Below are 16115 nucleotides of genomic sequence, written 5' to 3' on the forward strand. Positions count from 1 at the left end.
TCATCCTTGACCTGTGCCTTGTAGGTGATAGACAGGAACTGGGAGAGATGAGGCAAGTTACTTGCTCAGAATTTCCAGCCTCTGACCTGCTCTTGTGGTCTTTACATGACTGTTCCAATTCAGCTTCTGGTCAATGTTAATCCCCAGGACTTGGATTGTAGTCAATTCAAAAATGGCAAAACCATTACATGTTGGGGGAGATGATTGCATTCTCTCATTGGAAAAGGTTATTGCCTGACAGTTGTGTGGCGGGAATATTATTTTCCACTTAGCAGCCCAAGCCTGAATATTGTCCAAGTCTTACTGCGCAAGTCCATGGATTGCTATCTTATCTGTGCAACACCATATATAATTTCTCAATCATCAGTGACTGGCCACTCCTGACTTTATGGTGCAGCTGAAGTTGGTTGGGGCTAGGACAATAATCTGAGGAACTCTGACACTGATATCCTGGAGCTGAGATGATTGACCCCCCCACAATCTTCCCTTATATTAGGTATGACTCAAACTAGTGGAGAACTCCCCCACTTCCCCCAGTTCCCATATACTCCAGCTTCACTAGCACTCCTTGATCCTGCATTTGGTCAAATGCGACCTTGATTTTAAGGGTAGTCATTCTCATCTCACCTCGAGTTCAGTTTTATTGTTTATGTTTGAAACAATCCTAAAATCAGGTCAGACGCTAAGTGGTCATGGCAGAACCCAAACCAGTGATGTTGCCCCTACTATCAGAGGGGTGAATATCCCAAGTTGAGACAATATCCTTTTGTCTTTTGTGCACTTTGGAAGTTGCATTTATTCTTCATTTCAGTCAGGTAAGGTCACTATTTGCTATCCAATTCTCAGCTTCTCTGAATTACAATCATTATTGGAATATCAACCTCAAGAAGACTCAAGTTGTTTACTAAATCATCCCAGGGCAAGTTCCAGCTCATCCCTCCATTTTGATCAATGGAGAAATCCCCCCAAAACTTCATGTAGCTGAAGACCCACCTCTTATCCAAGGCTGACATTGACAGAGATATTCAACACCTCATCCAATCTACAAGCACCACCTAAAAATGAGAGTCTTCAATGATTGTGACATCATGTCATTACATACAAGGCAGTCATCCTCGCGACTCTTCTGTATGTCTGCAAAACTTAGAGTATGTATAGACACCACTTCAAGGCTCCTGAGAAGTACCATCAACTCTGGTTGTAAGTTTGCTCGCTGAGCTGGAAGGTTTGTTCTCAGATGTTTCGTCACCATGCTAGGTAACATCATCAGTGAGCCTCCATTGAAGCGGTGGTGTTCTGTCCCGCTTTCTGATAATATGTCTTGGTCTGTTGTGGTGGGTGACATCACTTCCGGTTCTATTTCTGAGAGGTTGGTAAATGGGGTCCAAATCAATGTGTTTCTTAATGGAGTTCCGGTTTGCATGCCAGACCTCCAGGAATTCCCATGTGTGCGTTGTTGAGCCTGTCCCAGGATGGATGTATTATCCCAGTCGAACTGGTGTCCATCTTCGTCTGTGTGTATGGATACCAGTGATAGTTGGTCATGTCTTTTGGTGGCTAGTTGATTCTCATGTATCCTGGTGGCTAGGTTCCTGCCCGTCTGTCCAATGTAAAGTTTGTTGCAGACACACCACAACAGACCACAACACAAATAGAAAGCAGGACAGAACACCATCGCTTCAACGGAGGCTCACTGATGATGTTACCTAACATGGTGACAAAACGTCTGAGAACAAACCTTCCAGCTCAGCGAGCAAACTTACATCCAGAACTTCAACCTGAACTACTAACCTTCACAAAAATCACAAAAACTGTCTACTCTGTTTGAGACGGATTCTCCACATCAGCTGGGAGGGGGTGACCGTACTAATGTCAGCATCCTTGAAGGAGTCAGTAGCACCAGCATTGGGGCCATAATCACCTGAATCCATTTCCACTGGGCTGACCACATGCTTAGGAGTTCTGACTGCCAAAGCAAATCTTCTTCACCAAGCTCAAGAAAGGTTTATGACAAGAGGATGACGAAAGAAGAGTTTCAGTGACTCCCTGAAGGCTTCCCTCAGGAAATGCAATGTAGTTGTCAACACATTGGAGACCCTCTTTCAGAAAGAACCAATTGGAGAAACCTACTGTATGGCGGGTCACAATTTCCTGAGAACATCCTTTGGCAAGAGGAAGTATGAAAAAGGAGAAAGGAATGCCAGTGATCTCAACATCCAGGACTTATTCCTCCTGCCCGAAACAGCTGCCAGATTTGTGATTGGAGATGCAACTCTAGAATTGGGATCATCAGTTACACGAGGACTAACAGAACCCAAAACCAGTTACATGGAATTTCATAAGTGGCCAATCGTACTCAGTGATGAGTGAGTGCTGATGACAACAGTAACTGTAAATTCATACAAGGAAATACACAGAGAAAACCCTTTCTGAAACTCACTGAAGTTGACATTTAGCCAGATTATAGGAAAATTCAGCCCACTGTTTCTCTTTCCACGTATGTTGCCAGACCTGCTGAGTGTCTCCATTATTTTCTGCCTCTGTTTGAAGAATGTCTATATTGGATAATAAGTTTTAATAGTTTGGCATTCCAAAGCCTCATTGGGAAGTTTAAGGCCAATTGTCCCTTAAGCAAAAGTTGAGAAGACCCCCTGCCATTGAACGCTGCAATTTTGTCCCTTCCCTACAGGATGTACTTATTGCTTCTCTGAGTGAAACTGCAAATTTAAATCCAATTAATACAGATGTTTGTATTGTACAGCAACCTTCAGGGTTATTTACAACTGGATTCATTATTCCCAAATTTGCTGGCTATAAAGATCTTACATCAGATAGAGAAAAATACTTTTCAAATTACACAGTTGATTCCAAATCTAGGTAGTGGACACATAGCAACAATAGCTAAATGAACAGTGTACCTACAGCCAAGTGCTTTTAATATTTTCTCTTTACTTCTGCTGGAAGTTTTGTCTCTTCTGGTTGAATGGAGGAGGGGAACTATTTAATGGACATTGAGGACAATGCTCTGGATTGTTCACTCATTGTGGAACTAATGAAATTATCATTTGAAATCTGTTGAATGAAAATTAGGCAAATCCTACAATAGATAAACCGTTTCTCCATCTGATTACTGCCTAAGTGCTGCAAGTTAAAATAATCTTGTTGATACAACACATCATCATTCCATTAACCTTGCTGGTAACTTAGTTGGAGAGCGGAGTTGCCACTCGTCTAGAATTTGGAATGAGTTACCACTCATCTAGATTTACTCTCAATTTGTTGAGTCCATTTGATGGAATAAATGTTTGATTAATGTTCCGTTGTATGTATTTTGGATTATGTAGTTGGAAATGTTATGCATTTTGCTTTCATAACTCTATTCCTTTTCCCAAGCATGTGCTCTAAGTTGTTCAAAGGATTTGAGAATCCTTTTTTATGCTTTCAGCCTTGTGCCAGTATAAAAGTGATATTGATCTCATAACTGTATAATGTTGCCAATATAAACCCTTAGGAACTATAAAAGCTGTTCAGAAAGTATTAGAAAAACTTACCACCCAAGAGCAAGATTTTGGATGGTTTTAACCAACATTGTGTAGGTAAGAACACCTGTGAAATTTAAATTGGCAGAAAGCGTCATCTCCAGCTGTCCATATAATTGTTTTTGATGCAATTGGCAGGTCGACAAAACAGGTTGTATTGCAATGCACAAGTGAAATTTAAGATGCCATTTAAATGCCTATGAACCAAATTGCTACATATCTCCTGGTTGAAGCTATATTTTTCAATGTTTTGATTACCATAGCAATGCACATGATGATTTAAATCTTAAAATAGTATATTTTGCGTATGCATTCATATTTGAATGCTAATTGAAAAGCTGACCTATAAAGTAAAACCAATATAAAGATAAATTAGCATTGTGTTAGCTGACTTAATCAAGATTCTCTGGTTCGGATTCTTACTTATGGTTCATGTCTTCGTTCTTCACAAGAGTGTTTGGAATTGGACTGAGATTTAGATTCTTCCAATTATTGTAGATATTAGCATATATAATTAGTGTACACTCTAGGTCTGATTAAAATTTTAACACCTAACGAGTGTTATTTTACTTGCGGGGTGTTTTAATGGCCTTCTAAATACCTGTTTGGGTGGCTAAACTAGTTTGGATATCATATATGTTATAAAGTAATTTTAAAAATCTTGCTTTATTTCAAAAACCTAGGAGGGGGCTGTAGATCTAAGTATTTTTTGTAGTATATGAGTAATGATCAATCTTTTCCATAATTTCAGGCAACTGATGAGCCTTCAGCAAAACCCTATGAACAAAATGTGGCAGGAACGAACCTTGTGCCTTGGCACGAGTACTGCCTGTGAAAACTCTCTTAGTGGTCATATCTCAGGAACGGTTTTGGGATTTGGAGAAGATGAATTAGGTAATCAACCCAATGTTTGCAATGACTATTGCTACTAAAGCATCTGCTTGTGCTTACTAGAGATATGTTTAATTGGATAAACGGAATTTTTAGGTTACACATCAGAGTATTAATTTACTTTTTGAAAGTGCACATTATATAAAAATAATTAATTCCTTTGTAATTCACCATCTCACACCAATTTCCTGTGATGTTCTGCATCATGATCCAACCTCCATGGTGGTAAAGAAACATCATATGGTTCCGATACCATGGCTCATATGTTTTATGACATGTTATGAACGCAGTCGTTAAGTTGCAGATTTACAAATTTTTTGGTTCCCGCTACTCAGCATGCTCCATATAATATACACTTGCATCCTCTGTAATATTCCTTTCAGACTTGAAAAATAATGCCTTCATCAAAAGAAATGACCTTAGAGCACAATTTATTTAAGGCATACGATTAATGAGTGACTGTATCTGTTGCCCTCATCCAAACCTATATCAATTCCTGTTCACCCATTTTTTTTCCATGCTCACTTACTCATATTGACTCCTAAGAGATCTCAATTTCAAAATTTTCAGTCTTGTATTCTAATTTCTCCATTCTTACCTCTAACCTCACATATTACTAAAATCAACTTATGTTGCTAGCTGGCAACTTCTGAATGAATGAATGAGTTATTGTCATGTGTATTTTACAATAAGAATACAGTAAAATATTGTGGAAAGCTTCCATTGTCACCATTATTTGGTGCCATTTTGAATAGTTTAAGAATAAGGGGAAAAAAGCAAGACATAGCCTTTTTCTGATAACATTCCTGATAAGGACCAGAGATGCTTTACAATGTTAAAGGAGCTGGAATCGATATGGATGCAGGTTATTGTCAAAGAGTTGGTAGGGGAGAAAATGGAAAAAGTCATTTTGGAATCACATGATTCAAGAATAATAGGCTTCAGAATGGAAGTTTGAAATGTATGCTAAAGATATGAAGCAAGAACAGGAGGTGTTGGAGAAATGAGGCAGGTCTGGCAGCATCTGCAGAGAGAAAAACAGAGTTACGTTTCGAGTCCCGTGACCCTTCATCAGAACAGTTCTGTCCACAACTGCTGTAAGAACTGTTGAGTTTCTCCAGCACTTTCTGTTTTTGTTTCAGTTCTGCAGTTTGCTGAGCATCCACCATTGGTAATTGATCAGTCAGTGTCGTTCATTGCTATGACATGGCAGGGAGATCACTTTTGGGAGTCTAATCTACAGATGATCATTTAAAGAGGCATTAAAAACTTAAAAGTGCTCTATTCTCATGAACTGCAGAGTGTAGTTAAAATAATATATAAAGTACAGAATTTGTTTTGCAAAGATTGTGCCCTGCTTGCTACACTATTTTGGTCACGGCAGCGGGAAATTAGGAATGGTGTAGAAAATACCCACCAAAGTATAGAAAGATACTCCAATGTCACACATTGACAAGTATGTGTCAAATGATTGGATTTGCACCCAGAACCTCTAAGGACAATATATACTTGTGCATTCAAAAAGGGAGGGAAACAGAAATCAGGTAGCCAAAGGCCAGTTAGTCTTAATATCTGTCATTGGGAAAGTGCTCGAATCCATTATTCAGGAAGAATTAGAAAGCTTAACACAATCAAACAGAGTCAGCATGGTTTTGTGATAATGAAGTCAGATTTGACAAGTGTGATAATAAGTAGAGTTGATAAAGGGAAACCAGTAGATATAGTGTACTTGGATTTGCAGAGGGTATTCACTAAAGCAAAATACAAAAATTATTGCACAAGGTAGAACTCGCATGCTGGGGTAATGTATTAGAATGCATTGAGAATTGATTAACGCACTGAAGACAGAGAATTGGAATTGATGTGTCTTTTACAGGTTGGAAAACACAGCAGTGGACTGCCGTAAGGATCAGTCCGATGGCATCAATTATTTACTACCTATATTAGTGACTTGTGAGGAGGGGGAGCTGAGTGTAATGTCATTTAACTTTGCTGATGACACCAAAATAGATGAGGGAGTGTGTTATGATGAGGACAAATGAATCTGCAAGGGGCTATAGTTAGGTGGAGTGGCTGGGCCTAAACTTGGCACACGAGGTTAAACATAGGTAAGCACGAAGTTAAGCACTTTGATAGAAAGAATCAAAAGTAGACTACAATTCAAATTGAGAAAGAGTCCAGAAATACAGTGGAGAGCATTCTGCGTGTTCTTCTGCAGAAAGCAAATGGAATTTTGGCATTTGAAGCTTAAAAAATACAACTGTTGCTGAGATCACACCTAGGGTTCTTGGGTACAGTTTTGGTCCCTCTGTTTAAGAAAGGATGTACTCATGTTGGATAGTTTTACAGAGGTTCATTAGCTGGTTCCTGGGATGAAAGAACTTATCTTTTAGAAGAATGAGTGGTGGTCTTACTGAAATATAGAAGATTCGAAGGGGAGCTGGACAGGGCAGATGTTGAGAAGATGTTTCCATTTGTGGGGAAAATCTTGAGCGCGGGGACACAGTTACAGAACAAGGGGACTCTCATTTAAAACTGATATGTGAAGGAATTGCTCTCCCAGACGGTACTGAAGATCTGCTATTCTGTACCCTGGAGAGTTGTGGAGGATAGATCATTGAAAGCATTTGAAGAGATAGATAGATTTTTGAAAGATAGCGAACTCAGGGCTATGATGGGCTGGCCGGTACGAAGAGGGGAGGCCTGGTCAAATCAACCATGATCTTGCTGAAGGGCGTGGCAGCCTGATGGGCTGGACAACACATTTCTGCTCTCTGCTCTAGCTTCTTCTGTCCTAAAGCACTTGTCTAGGCAAGTGGTGACTTAAAAATGACAGCTGTGGAGTGCCCATGTGCTTCATTGTGTGGAATGTGTTGGTGTAATGGTAATGCGATGGGACTATTGATCCAGACCGCCAGGATAATAAACTGGGGAGGTGGATTCAAGATAACCAGGGCCGATGGTGAAATTGAAATTCAACAAAAATTAGAATTTTATGCTGCTGTAATGGCATCCATGTAACAATTATCGATTCTCGTTCACTGACATTCTTTAGGAAAGGGAATCTGACCTACACGTGTGATTGACTTCTAACTGCGCTCTGGCCAATTAAGGATGGCCCATAAATTATGTCCTAGCAAGTGATGTCGATACGCCATGAATGAATTTTTGAAAATGCGAAGAAGAATGACTTCAACTAACAAAATGACACCCAGCCATGCTAAACAATGGAAGGCCATAGGCAATGCTACAGCCGTTCTCTGTGGCTCCAAATAGAATCCCATGTCGGGACTAAGAACCCTGCCTCAGTTAGTCAAAAGATCCTATCTGCAGCAAAGCAGCTGAGATAAGTGGTTCAAGCAGAAAATCCTGTTCCTGTCAGTGACATGACTGCTCCTGCAACACACTTTGTTTATGCATTGCAAGCATATTATCGTGGAATGGATTTATTGTATTTTTGGCGCCTTCCTTAATTTCCACATTTTTTATTTGAAGGTACAGTAAGATAGTATTGCAAACATATCTATTCTGGAACAAGATCAAATTTAATGGAGCTTGTCAGTGCTTGGCAGCTTTTTAAAAGTTTTATGGAGTGGTGAATCATTGCATCTGCATCCACTGAAAGTAATTGGCCAGTCTGATTTCACAGATTATTCCTGGTGAAGGGGTTGAGAATGCGGTATTCCTTAGGTTCAGTGATCTCACTTTATAATTGTGGGCATGTAATGTTTTAGTTCTAAGAATAAATATTCATTAGTTAATATTAGATAACAAGAATTTTAGATAATAAACAGTATTTAATAATAAACAGTGTGAGGACATAATGGTCGTTACCCTTTATTTCCCCCTCATCCTCCTTGCAAAACTTGCTTATAGATCTTACCCCATATATCTAATATCTCTCAATCTTGTAGTAACTGCAGCAAGATTTATGTAAATAAAGACAAAACAAATTAAGTCACCTTTAAAGCAAGTTTTCTGAAAGCCTGCCCTTAGTATGTAATTAACATATAATAAGCATAGCTGGACTCCAGTGTTTAATTTATAAGGAGATATACAATCTAAGGTTGTGTTCCTGGAATTTCAGATGTTAAGTGATGATTTGATTGGAGTTTTCAAGTTATTCATAGGAATAGATAAACTAACTACAGGAAAACTATATTTGGCAGTTGAAGAGTCTGGGACAGAGTCTAAGGATGCAAGCTAGTCCTTTCAGGAGAGAAAATAGGGGGAGACTTTAATCAGGAAGGCCCAAATACCAAATGAAAAAATAAGTGGTACACATAATTTAATGTTAACGTTAGAAGGTAGACAACCATCCCCTGCAGCATGAAAGATCACAAGGCAGAGTAGCAGGAAGTGGCAAAACGTATCATCAAGCAATTGCTGTGTAGCTCCAAGGGGCCTAGAAAAGGCCCGTAAAATGAGTAAAGTGGTTCTGTAAGCAGGGAGCAAGTTAGCTGGGGAACAATATTTTTGAGTTTGGAAGGATATTGTCAAGGTCTCAAACCTGAAAGACTCTTAAGATGTATGAGCCAAAGTATTTGACCCATCAGTTAGTTCACAACTGATCTGATAACTTTCAGCTCCTCTTTTCTGCCTTTTCCCCATAACACTTCATTTCTGATTTTAAAAATCTGCCTGTCTCAGTCTTGAACATGCCTAATGACCCAGCCTCTGCGGTAAAGAATTCAACAGATTCACAACCTCATGAGAGGAGAATTTCCTCCTTATCCCTGTCTTAAATAAGGTCAGAGAGACCAGGTTACAGTCCAACAGGTTTATTTGAAATCACAAGCCTTCAGAGCCCTGCTCCAAAACCTGATTTCACCTGATGAAGGAGCTTGTGATTTCAAATAAACCTCTTGGACTATAACCCAATGTCATGTGACTTCTGACATTGTCTACCCCAGTCCAACACTGGCACCTCTAGATTTGTCTTAAATAGGTAATCCTTTACTGGGAGAATTTGTCCCTGGTGTTTGAGTTTCCCACAGGGGAAACCATTTCTCTGTATCCAGCCTGTTAAGCCCCCTAACGATCTTGTGTGTTTCCATAAAGTCTCTTACCATTCTTCAAAACTCCATTGAATACAGAATCAACCTACTCAACTTCTTTTCATAAGACAATCCCCCTATATCTAGAATTAACCCACACTGAACCTTCTCTGAACTGCCTGCAGTCCCTGTGTATTTTCCTAATATAAAGGAACCAGAACTCTACAGTATTCCAGGTCTTGTCTAACCCATACCTTGTATAGGTCTCCCAAGACTTCCCTATTTTTGTGTTCCATTCCCTTTGAAATAATGGCCAACAGTCCATTTGCCTTCCCTGTTATTTACTGAACTCGTGTGCTAGCTTTTTTGTGATTTGTGGCCAAGCACTCCCTGCTCTAGTTTCCTGCGGTCTTTGTCTGTTTAAAAAATATTCAGATGTCATCTTCGAAACTTAAAAATCTTTTATTCCATCATTTAGCCCCTCATGATTCTGTATGATGTCCTGGGATCCACACCACTCTCACATCTCTCCAATCAAATCCAATCATTCCCCCCCACCCCCCGCCCCCACCGATTACTCTCTCACCTCTCCTGATCTTTTCCCTTTAGCTCAGTGTTCACCAGACACAGTCATTCACGTATGATATGAATGGGCCACCTCAACTAATGCACCACATTTTAACAAGCTCTAAATCAGATTGCACAAATTTTCTATTTGTTGTTGGCTTAATTTTGATTTTATTTGGATAAATTGTGATTTAGTGAGTATTTGTGGCCTGTAATTGTAAAGACATTTCTGTCACTGGAAACCAAGAATCCCAGATCAGTTCTGATGTAATCTCTTAAACTCAACCCACCATTTGGAAGCTGATGTTTTGGCTCCCATCTGATTAGCCAGCCCACTCATTAGAGATCCTAGTTCTGGTGGCACTATTAAGTTCTTCTGTAGGATATATTCCACACACAAACAGTAGTAGAAGTTTGAACTCTCTTCTACAACAGCAATTGATGCGAGATCAATTGTAAATTTTAAATAAGAACAATGGGTTTTTATTATCCTGGGCAAAAACAGGTATGTGACATTAGGTCACAGATAATCCGTAATCTCATATAATGGTGGAACAGGTTTAAGGGACTAAATAGTTGACTCGTATGTTCCTACAGTTGACATTGAGTCATTGTAAAAAAATGTGTATGTGTTGACTTGATTTGACATCTTTGTTTACAGAAAGATAAGTGGCTTTTGAATGAAAAGAAAATTAATAATCATGAACTTTCTTAATGGATATGAATAATGCATTAATAAACAATAATACACAGACTGCCTAAAGGCAATGCGTTTGAAAACTTTCTAATTTGGTGTTTGCAGGTGAGGTGTACATTTTGGCAAGCAGCAAGAGTGTGACAGAAGCACATAGTGGAAAGGTTTACAAATTGATTGACCCAAAAAGGTACAGCCCTTATGTATTCATGGACCACATATGCAGTTTATACACCACATGGTATCAATCGGTGTCATTATATTAGCAGCTGATATAAAGAATGAGTGAAAACGACACAGAGAGCACCATCAAGCTATTCAATTATGGAGTAAAAGATCATCCAGTATCTGTATTTTGTTAACCATTAAATCTTTCGCACAAGTAAAGCTTATGTCATTGTACCTGCCATAGGAAAGCCTCAGAATTTGAGAACACACCTTTAAATTTTTATGCATTTCACTTTAACCACATAATTACAGAAAATTCAGGGACGATTAAAAGGAGTTCCTGTTTTTGGTAGCGCCTGATATTCAATCTGTTTTATAACATTGTTGTTGAATTTGCTTGTTTCAAAAGTCATTAGAGCAAAATTAATGCCAGTTTGATTGGTTACTGTTATGAATCCATAAAGCAATGAAGATTAAATCTGGTTGTTATTGCTTTTACTGACGTAGATCATCATAAAAAATAGTGGTCTAGATGTCAAGGTTACTTTTGAATTTACACTCAAATATAGAATATGATGCATGTTGAACAATCTGAGGAGATCCTGTCTCCCATGCTAACTAATTTAAAATATTTTAGAACCATCAGCTCAGAACAGCTAAGTTTATTTTCATCATTTTTATAGTTTTATTGTAGATCATTATTATTATCTCCTGTCATCCTTAATGTACTTTTGAGATCATTGGTTTACTAGCACTGGTTTAAAGGGTGGCACGGTGGCACAGTGGTTAGCACTGCTACCTCACAGCACTAGAGACCCGGGTTCAATTCCCGTCTCAGGCAACTGTCTGTGTGGAGTTTACACTTTCTCCCCATGTCTGCGTGGGTTTGCTCCGGTTTCCTCCCACAATCCAAAAATGTGTAGGTTAGCTGAATTGGCCATGCCAAATTGCCCATAGTGTTAGGTGTAGGGGAATGGTTCTAGGTGGGTTGCTCTTTGGAGGGTCGGTGTGGACTTGTTGGGCCAAAGGGCCTGTTCCACACTGTATCTAATCTAAACAGGAGATGTCTGGTCTCAGTTTTGCACTGTTTGTGATTGACCACATTAGGTATATCTTTCATTGCTGTTAGATTTCATAGAATTGTGGAATCCCTACAATTTGTCCCATCAAGTCTCACTGACCCACCAAACAGCATCCCACCCAGACCCACCCTATCCATCTAACCCTGCATGTCCCATGGCCAGTCCACCTAATCTGCACATCTTTGGATTGTAGGAGGAAACCAGAGCACCTGGAGGAAAACCACACTCATATTGGAAAACGTGCAAACTCCACATAGACACTCGTTCGAGGATAGAATCAAACCCAGGTCCCTGGCGCTGTGAGGCAGCAGTGCTAATTACTGAGCCACCATCTGCCCCAAGATTAGTACCTTACATTGGTGACAGTGATAGTAAACTTCAAGAATTTGCATACACATTTGGGGTTAAATTTTTATCCGGTGCAGAGGTGTATTTTGATCTCCAAATAGCCACACTTTATCCCCACTCCATTTTCTGTAGGAGCATTCTGAAACATTTTGAAAGAAACGTGCTGGCACAGTGGTTAGCACTGCTGCCTCACAGCGCCAGAGACCCGGGTTCAATTCCCGCCTCAGGCGACTGACTGTGTGGAGTTTGCACGTTCTCCCCGTGTCTGCGTGGGTTTCCTCCGGGTGCTCCGGTTTCCTCCCACAGTCCAAAGATGTGCAGGTCAGGTAAATTGGCCATGCTAAATTGCCCCATAGTGTTAGGTTAGGGGTATGGGTGGGTTGCGCTTCGGCGGGTCGGTGTGGACTTGTTGGGCCGAAGGGCCTGTTTCCACACTGTAATGTAATGTAATCTAATCTAAACGTGAGGAGTGTTTTTACACTTTCAAATGTCACAATTGGGTTTTGCATTTCACATAAATGTGTTGCACACAATATTCCAAATGTGGCCTAACCAGTGTCCTGTACAGCCGCAAATGACCTCTCAAGTCCTATACTCGATGCTCTGTTCAATAAAGGAAAACATATCAAGCACCTCCTTCACTGTCCTAATCACCGGCGACTCCACTTTCAAGGAACTATGAGCCTGCACTCCAAGGTCTCTTCATTCAGCAACACTCCCCAGGACCTTACCATTAAGTGTATATGTCCTGCTCTGGTTTGCCTTTCCAAAATGCAGCACCTCGCATTTATATAAATTAAACTCCGTCTGCCACTCCTCAGCATATTGGCCCATCTGATCAAGATCTCTTTGTTCTCTGAGGTAACCTTCTTTGCTGTCCACTACACCTCCAATTTTGGTTAAAAATCACACAATGCCAAGTTATAGTGCAACAGGTTTATTTGGAGGCACTAGCTTTCGGAGCGCTGCTCCTTCATCAGGTAGTTGTCCAATTTTGGTGTCATCTACAAATTTACTAACTATACCTCCCATGTTCACATCCAAATTATTTACATAAATGATGAAAAGTAGTGGACCCAGCACCAATCCTTGTGGCACACGACTGGTCACAGGCCTCCAGTCTGAAAAACAACCCTCCACCACTACCCTCAGTCATCTACTTTCAAGCCAGTTCTGTATCCAAATGGCTAGTTCTCACTGTTTTCCATGTGACTTATCTTGCTAATCAGTCTACCATGAGGAATCTTGTTGAACACCTTACTGAAGTCCATATAGATCATGTCCACCGCTCTGCCTTCATCAATCCTCTTCGTTACTTTTCAAAAAACTCAATCAAGTTTGTGAGACATGATTTCCCATGCACAAAGCCAAGGTGACTATCCCTAATCAGTCCTTGCCTTTCCAAATCCATGTAAATTCAGTCCCTCACCGATGTCAGGCTCACCGGTCTGTAATTCCCTGGCTTTTCCTTACCACCTTTCTTAAATAGTGGCACCACGTTAACCAACCTCCAGTCTTCCATCACCTCACCTGTGACTATCGATAATACAAATATCTCGGCACAAGACCCAACAATCACTTCCCTAGATTCTTACAGAGTTCTAGGATACACCTGATCAGGTCCTTGGGATTTATCCACTTTTATGTGTTTTAAGACATCCAGCACCTCCTCCTCTGTAATATGGACATTTTTTAAGATATCACCATCTTTTTTTCCCACATTCTGTATCTTCCATGTCCTTCTCCACATTAAACACTGATGTAAAATACTCATTTAGTATCTCCTCTGTCTCCTGTGGTTCCACCCATAGGCTGCCTTCCTGATCTTTGAGGGGCCCTAATCACTCCCTAGTTACCCTTTTGTCCTTAATATATTTATAAAATCATTTTGGATTCTCCTTAACCCTATTTGCCAAAGTTATCTCATGCCCCATTTTTGCCTTCCTGATTTCCTTCTTAAGTATACTCCTGCTACCTTTATACTCTGCTTAGGATTCACTCGATCTCTGCTGTCCAAACCTGGCATATGCTTCTGTCTTTTTCTTAATCAAAACCTCAATTTTTCTCGTCATTCAGCGTTCACTGCACCCACCAGCCTTGCATTTCACCCTAAGAGACCTTGGAGTGCAGGTTAATAGTTCCTTAAAAGTGGAGTCGCAGGTAGATAGGATAGTGAAGAAGGCATCTGGTATGTTTTCCTTTATTGGACAGATAATTGAGTATAAAAGAGTTGGGAGGTCGTGTTGTGGCTGTACAGGACATTGGTTAGGCCACTTTGGAATATTGTGTGTAATTCTGGTCGCCTTCCTATCAGAAGGATGTTATGAAGCTTGAAAGTGTTCAGAAAAGATTTACAAGGATGTTGCCAAGGTTGGAGGATTTGAGCTATAGGGAAAGGCTGAATAGGCTGGAGCTGTTTTCCCTGGAGTGTCAGAGGCTGAGGGGTGACCTTATAGGGGTTTATAAAATTATGAGGGTCATGGATAGGATAAATAGACAAGGTCTTTTGCTTGGCTTGTGGGAGTCCAGAACTAGAGGGCATAGGTTTTGGGTGAGAGGGGAAAGATATAAAAGGAACCTAAGGGACAACTTTTTCATGCAGAGGGTATGGAATGAGCTGTCAGAGGAACTGGTGGAGGCTGGTACAATTACAACATTTAAAAGTTATCTGGATGGGTATATGAATAGGAAGGGTTTGGAGGGATATGGGAGTAGATTAGGTTAGGATATCTAGTCAGCATGGACAAGTTGGATCAAAGGATCTGTTTCCGTGCTGTTGGTTTTTATGACTCTGTCTCTCTGCGTTGTTAGTGTCACGATTGCCCAATGGGATCCATTCTTTAAGGGTAAGTTGATGCCTGTATGAACCAGCATTCTGTATTTGTTCTGTTGTATTATAGTGCTTTTTCAATGGAGAGTGCACCATAAGGCAATGAAAAATGTTACAATGTGCCCTATCAAGCCGTCCCTTCATGTTTTCTGCTAAGTCTTAAATGGCTCTAGCTGATGTAAAAAATTAGTTTTGATACTTAAAAACATCTAACCATTTTCTCCTTCACATCAGTTGGAGGAGACTTTGCTTTGAAATTGAAGTGAGCACCTTTTGTTCTTTCCATTCAGGAGAATATTATTGATGGGAAGGGCTTGGTCATTATCAGTTTCGAATGCTAATGCTTTTGTAGCACAATATGTGTTCTTTCTGTTCATCTGAGAATGAATGACAGTTTCAAGCACCAGTATGAACAAAATTCATTCAGTGTGATTTCTGGTTGACACAGTTAATTAGCCCCACCCCTCTCCACTCCTGAGGCTCCTTGCCTCACTCCTAAAACGTCAATTTTCCTGCTCCTCGGATGCTGCCTGACCTGCTGTGCTTATCCAACACCACGCTAATCTCGACAGTTAATAGGATTACAAATAATGCAACTTCTGTTTAAGTAGCAGAATGCATGTTTTCTGTATCCTTTTATTAAATGGTGAGAGATTCATTGTTTCCCATAATTGTTTTTCCATTCAAATTACATGGAATCCAAGGATTGGGCAAGAGGCTATAGGGGAGACACAAGGTCGCTGGGGTGGAATAGATGATCTGAGGAGCCATGGGATGGCATTATGGATCGAGGGAAAGCAAATGGTGAGGGCTGAGGTTTAAGGTCTTTGGGGTCTTTAAACCCTGTGGCAAGCTGGGATACTCAATTGAGGAATCAAAGTGAGATGATGCTCTTTCGCCCACCTCCAAATCCACATTTATCCTACTCTCTAACATGGCCCACAAGTTGCACTGTGAACCTGACCACTGTGTGAATAAAAATGGCAGGTGCACAGTTTG

At 40.3% G+C, this 16115-nt stretch overlaps 1 protein-coding gene across 5 annotated transcripts in view; it reads left to right on the forward strand.

Annotated features, from left to right (window-relative positions):
- The window catches only part of LOC122554247 (hedgehog interacting protein), a 155070-nt gene that overhangs the window by 84311 nt on the left and 54644 nt on the right, over positions 1-16115 (forward strand). For all 5 annotated transcript variants that reach the window (XM_043698985.1, XM_043698993.1, XM_043699011.1 and 2 more), the window contains 2 exons: positions 4291-4433; positions 10797-10878. In XM_043698985.1, the coding sequence (XP_043554920.1) occupies positions 4291-4433; positions 10797-10878 (225 nt within the window). The remainder of the gene's footprint in view (positions 1-4290; positions 4434-10796; positions 10879-16115) is intronic.

The sequence above is a fragment of the Chiloscyllium plagiosum genome, chromosome 1 (genome assembly GCF_004010195.1).
Source record: "Chiloscyllium plagiosum isolate BGI_BamShark_2017 chromosome 1, ASM401019v2, whole genome shotgun sequence".
In the NCBI taxonomy this organism is placed as follows: domain Eukaryota; kingdom Metazoa; phylum Chordata; class Chondrichthyes; order Orectolobiformes; family Hemiscylliidae; genus Chiloscyllium; species Chiloscyllium plagiosum.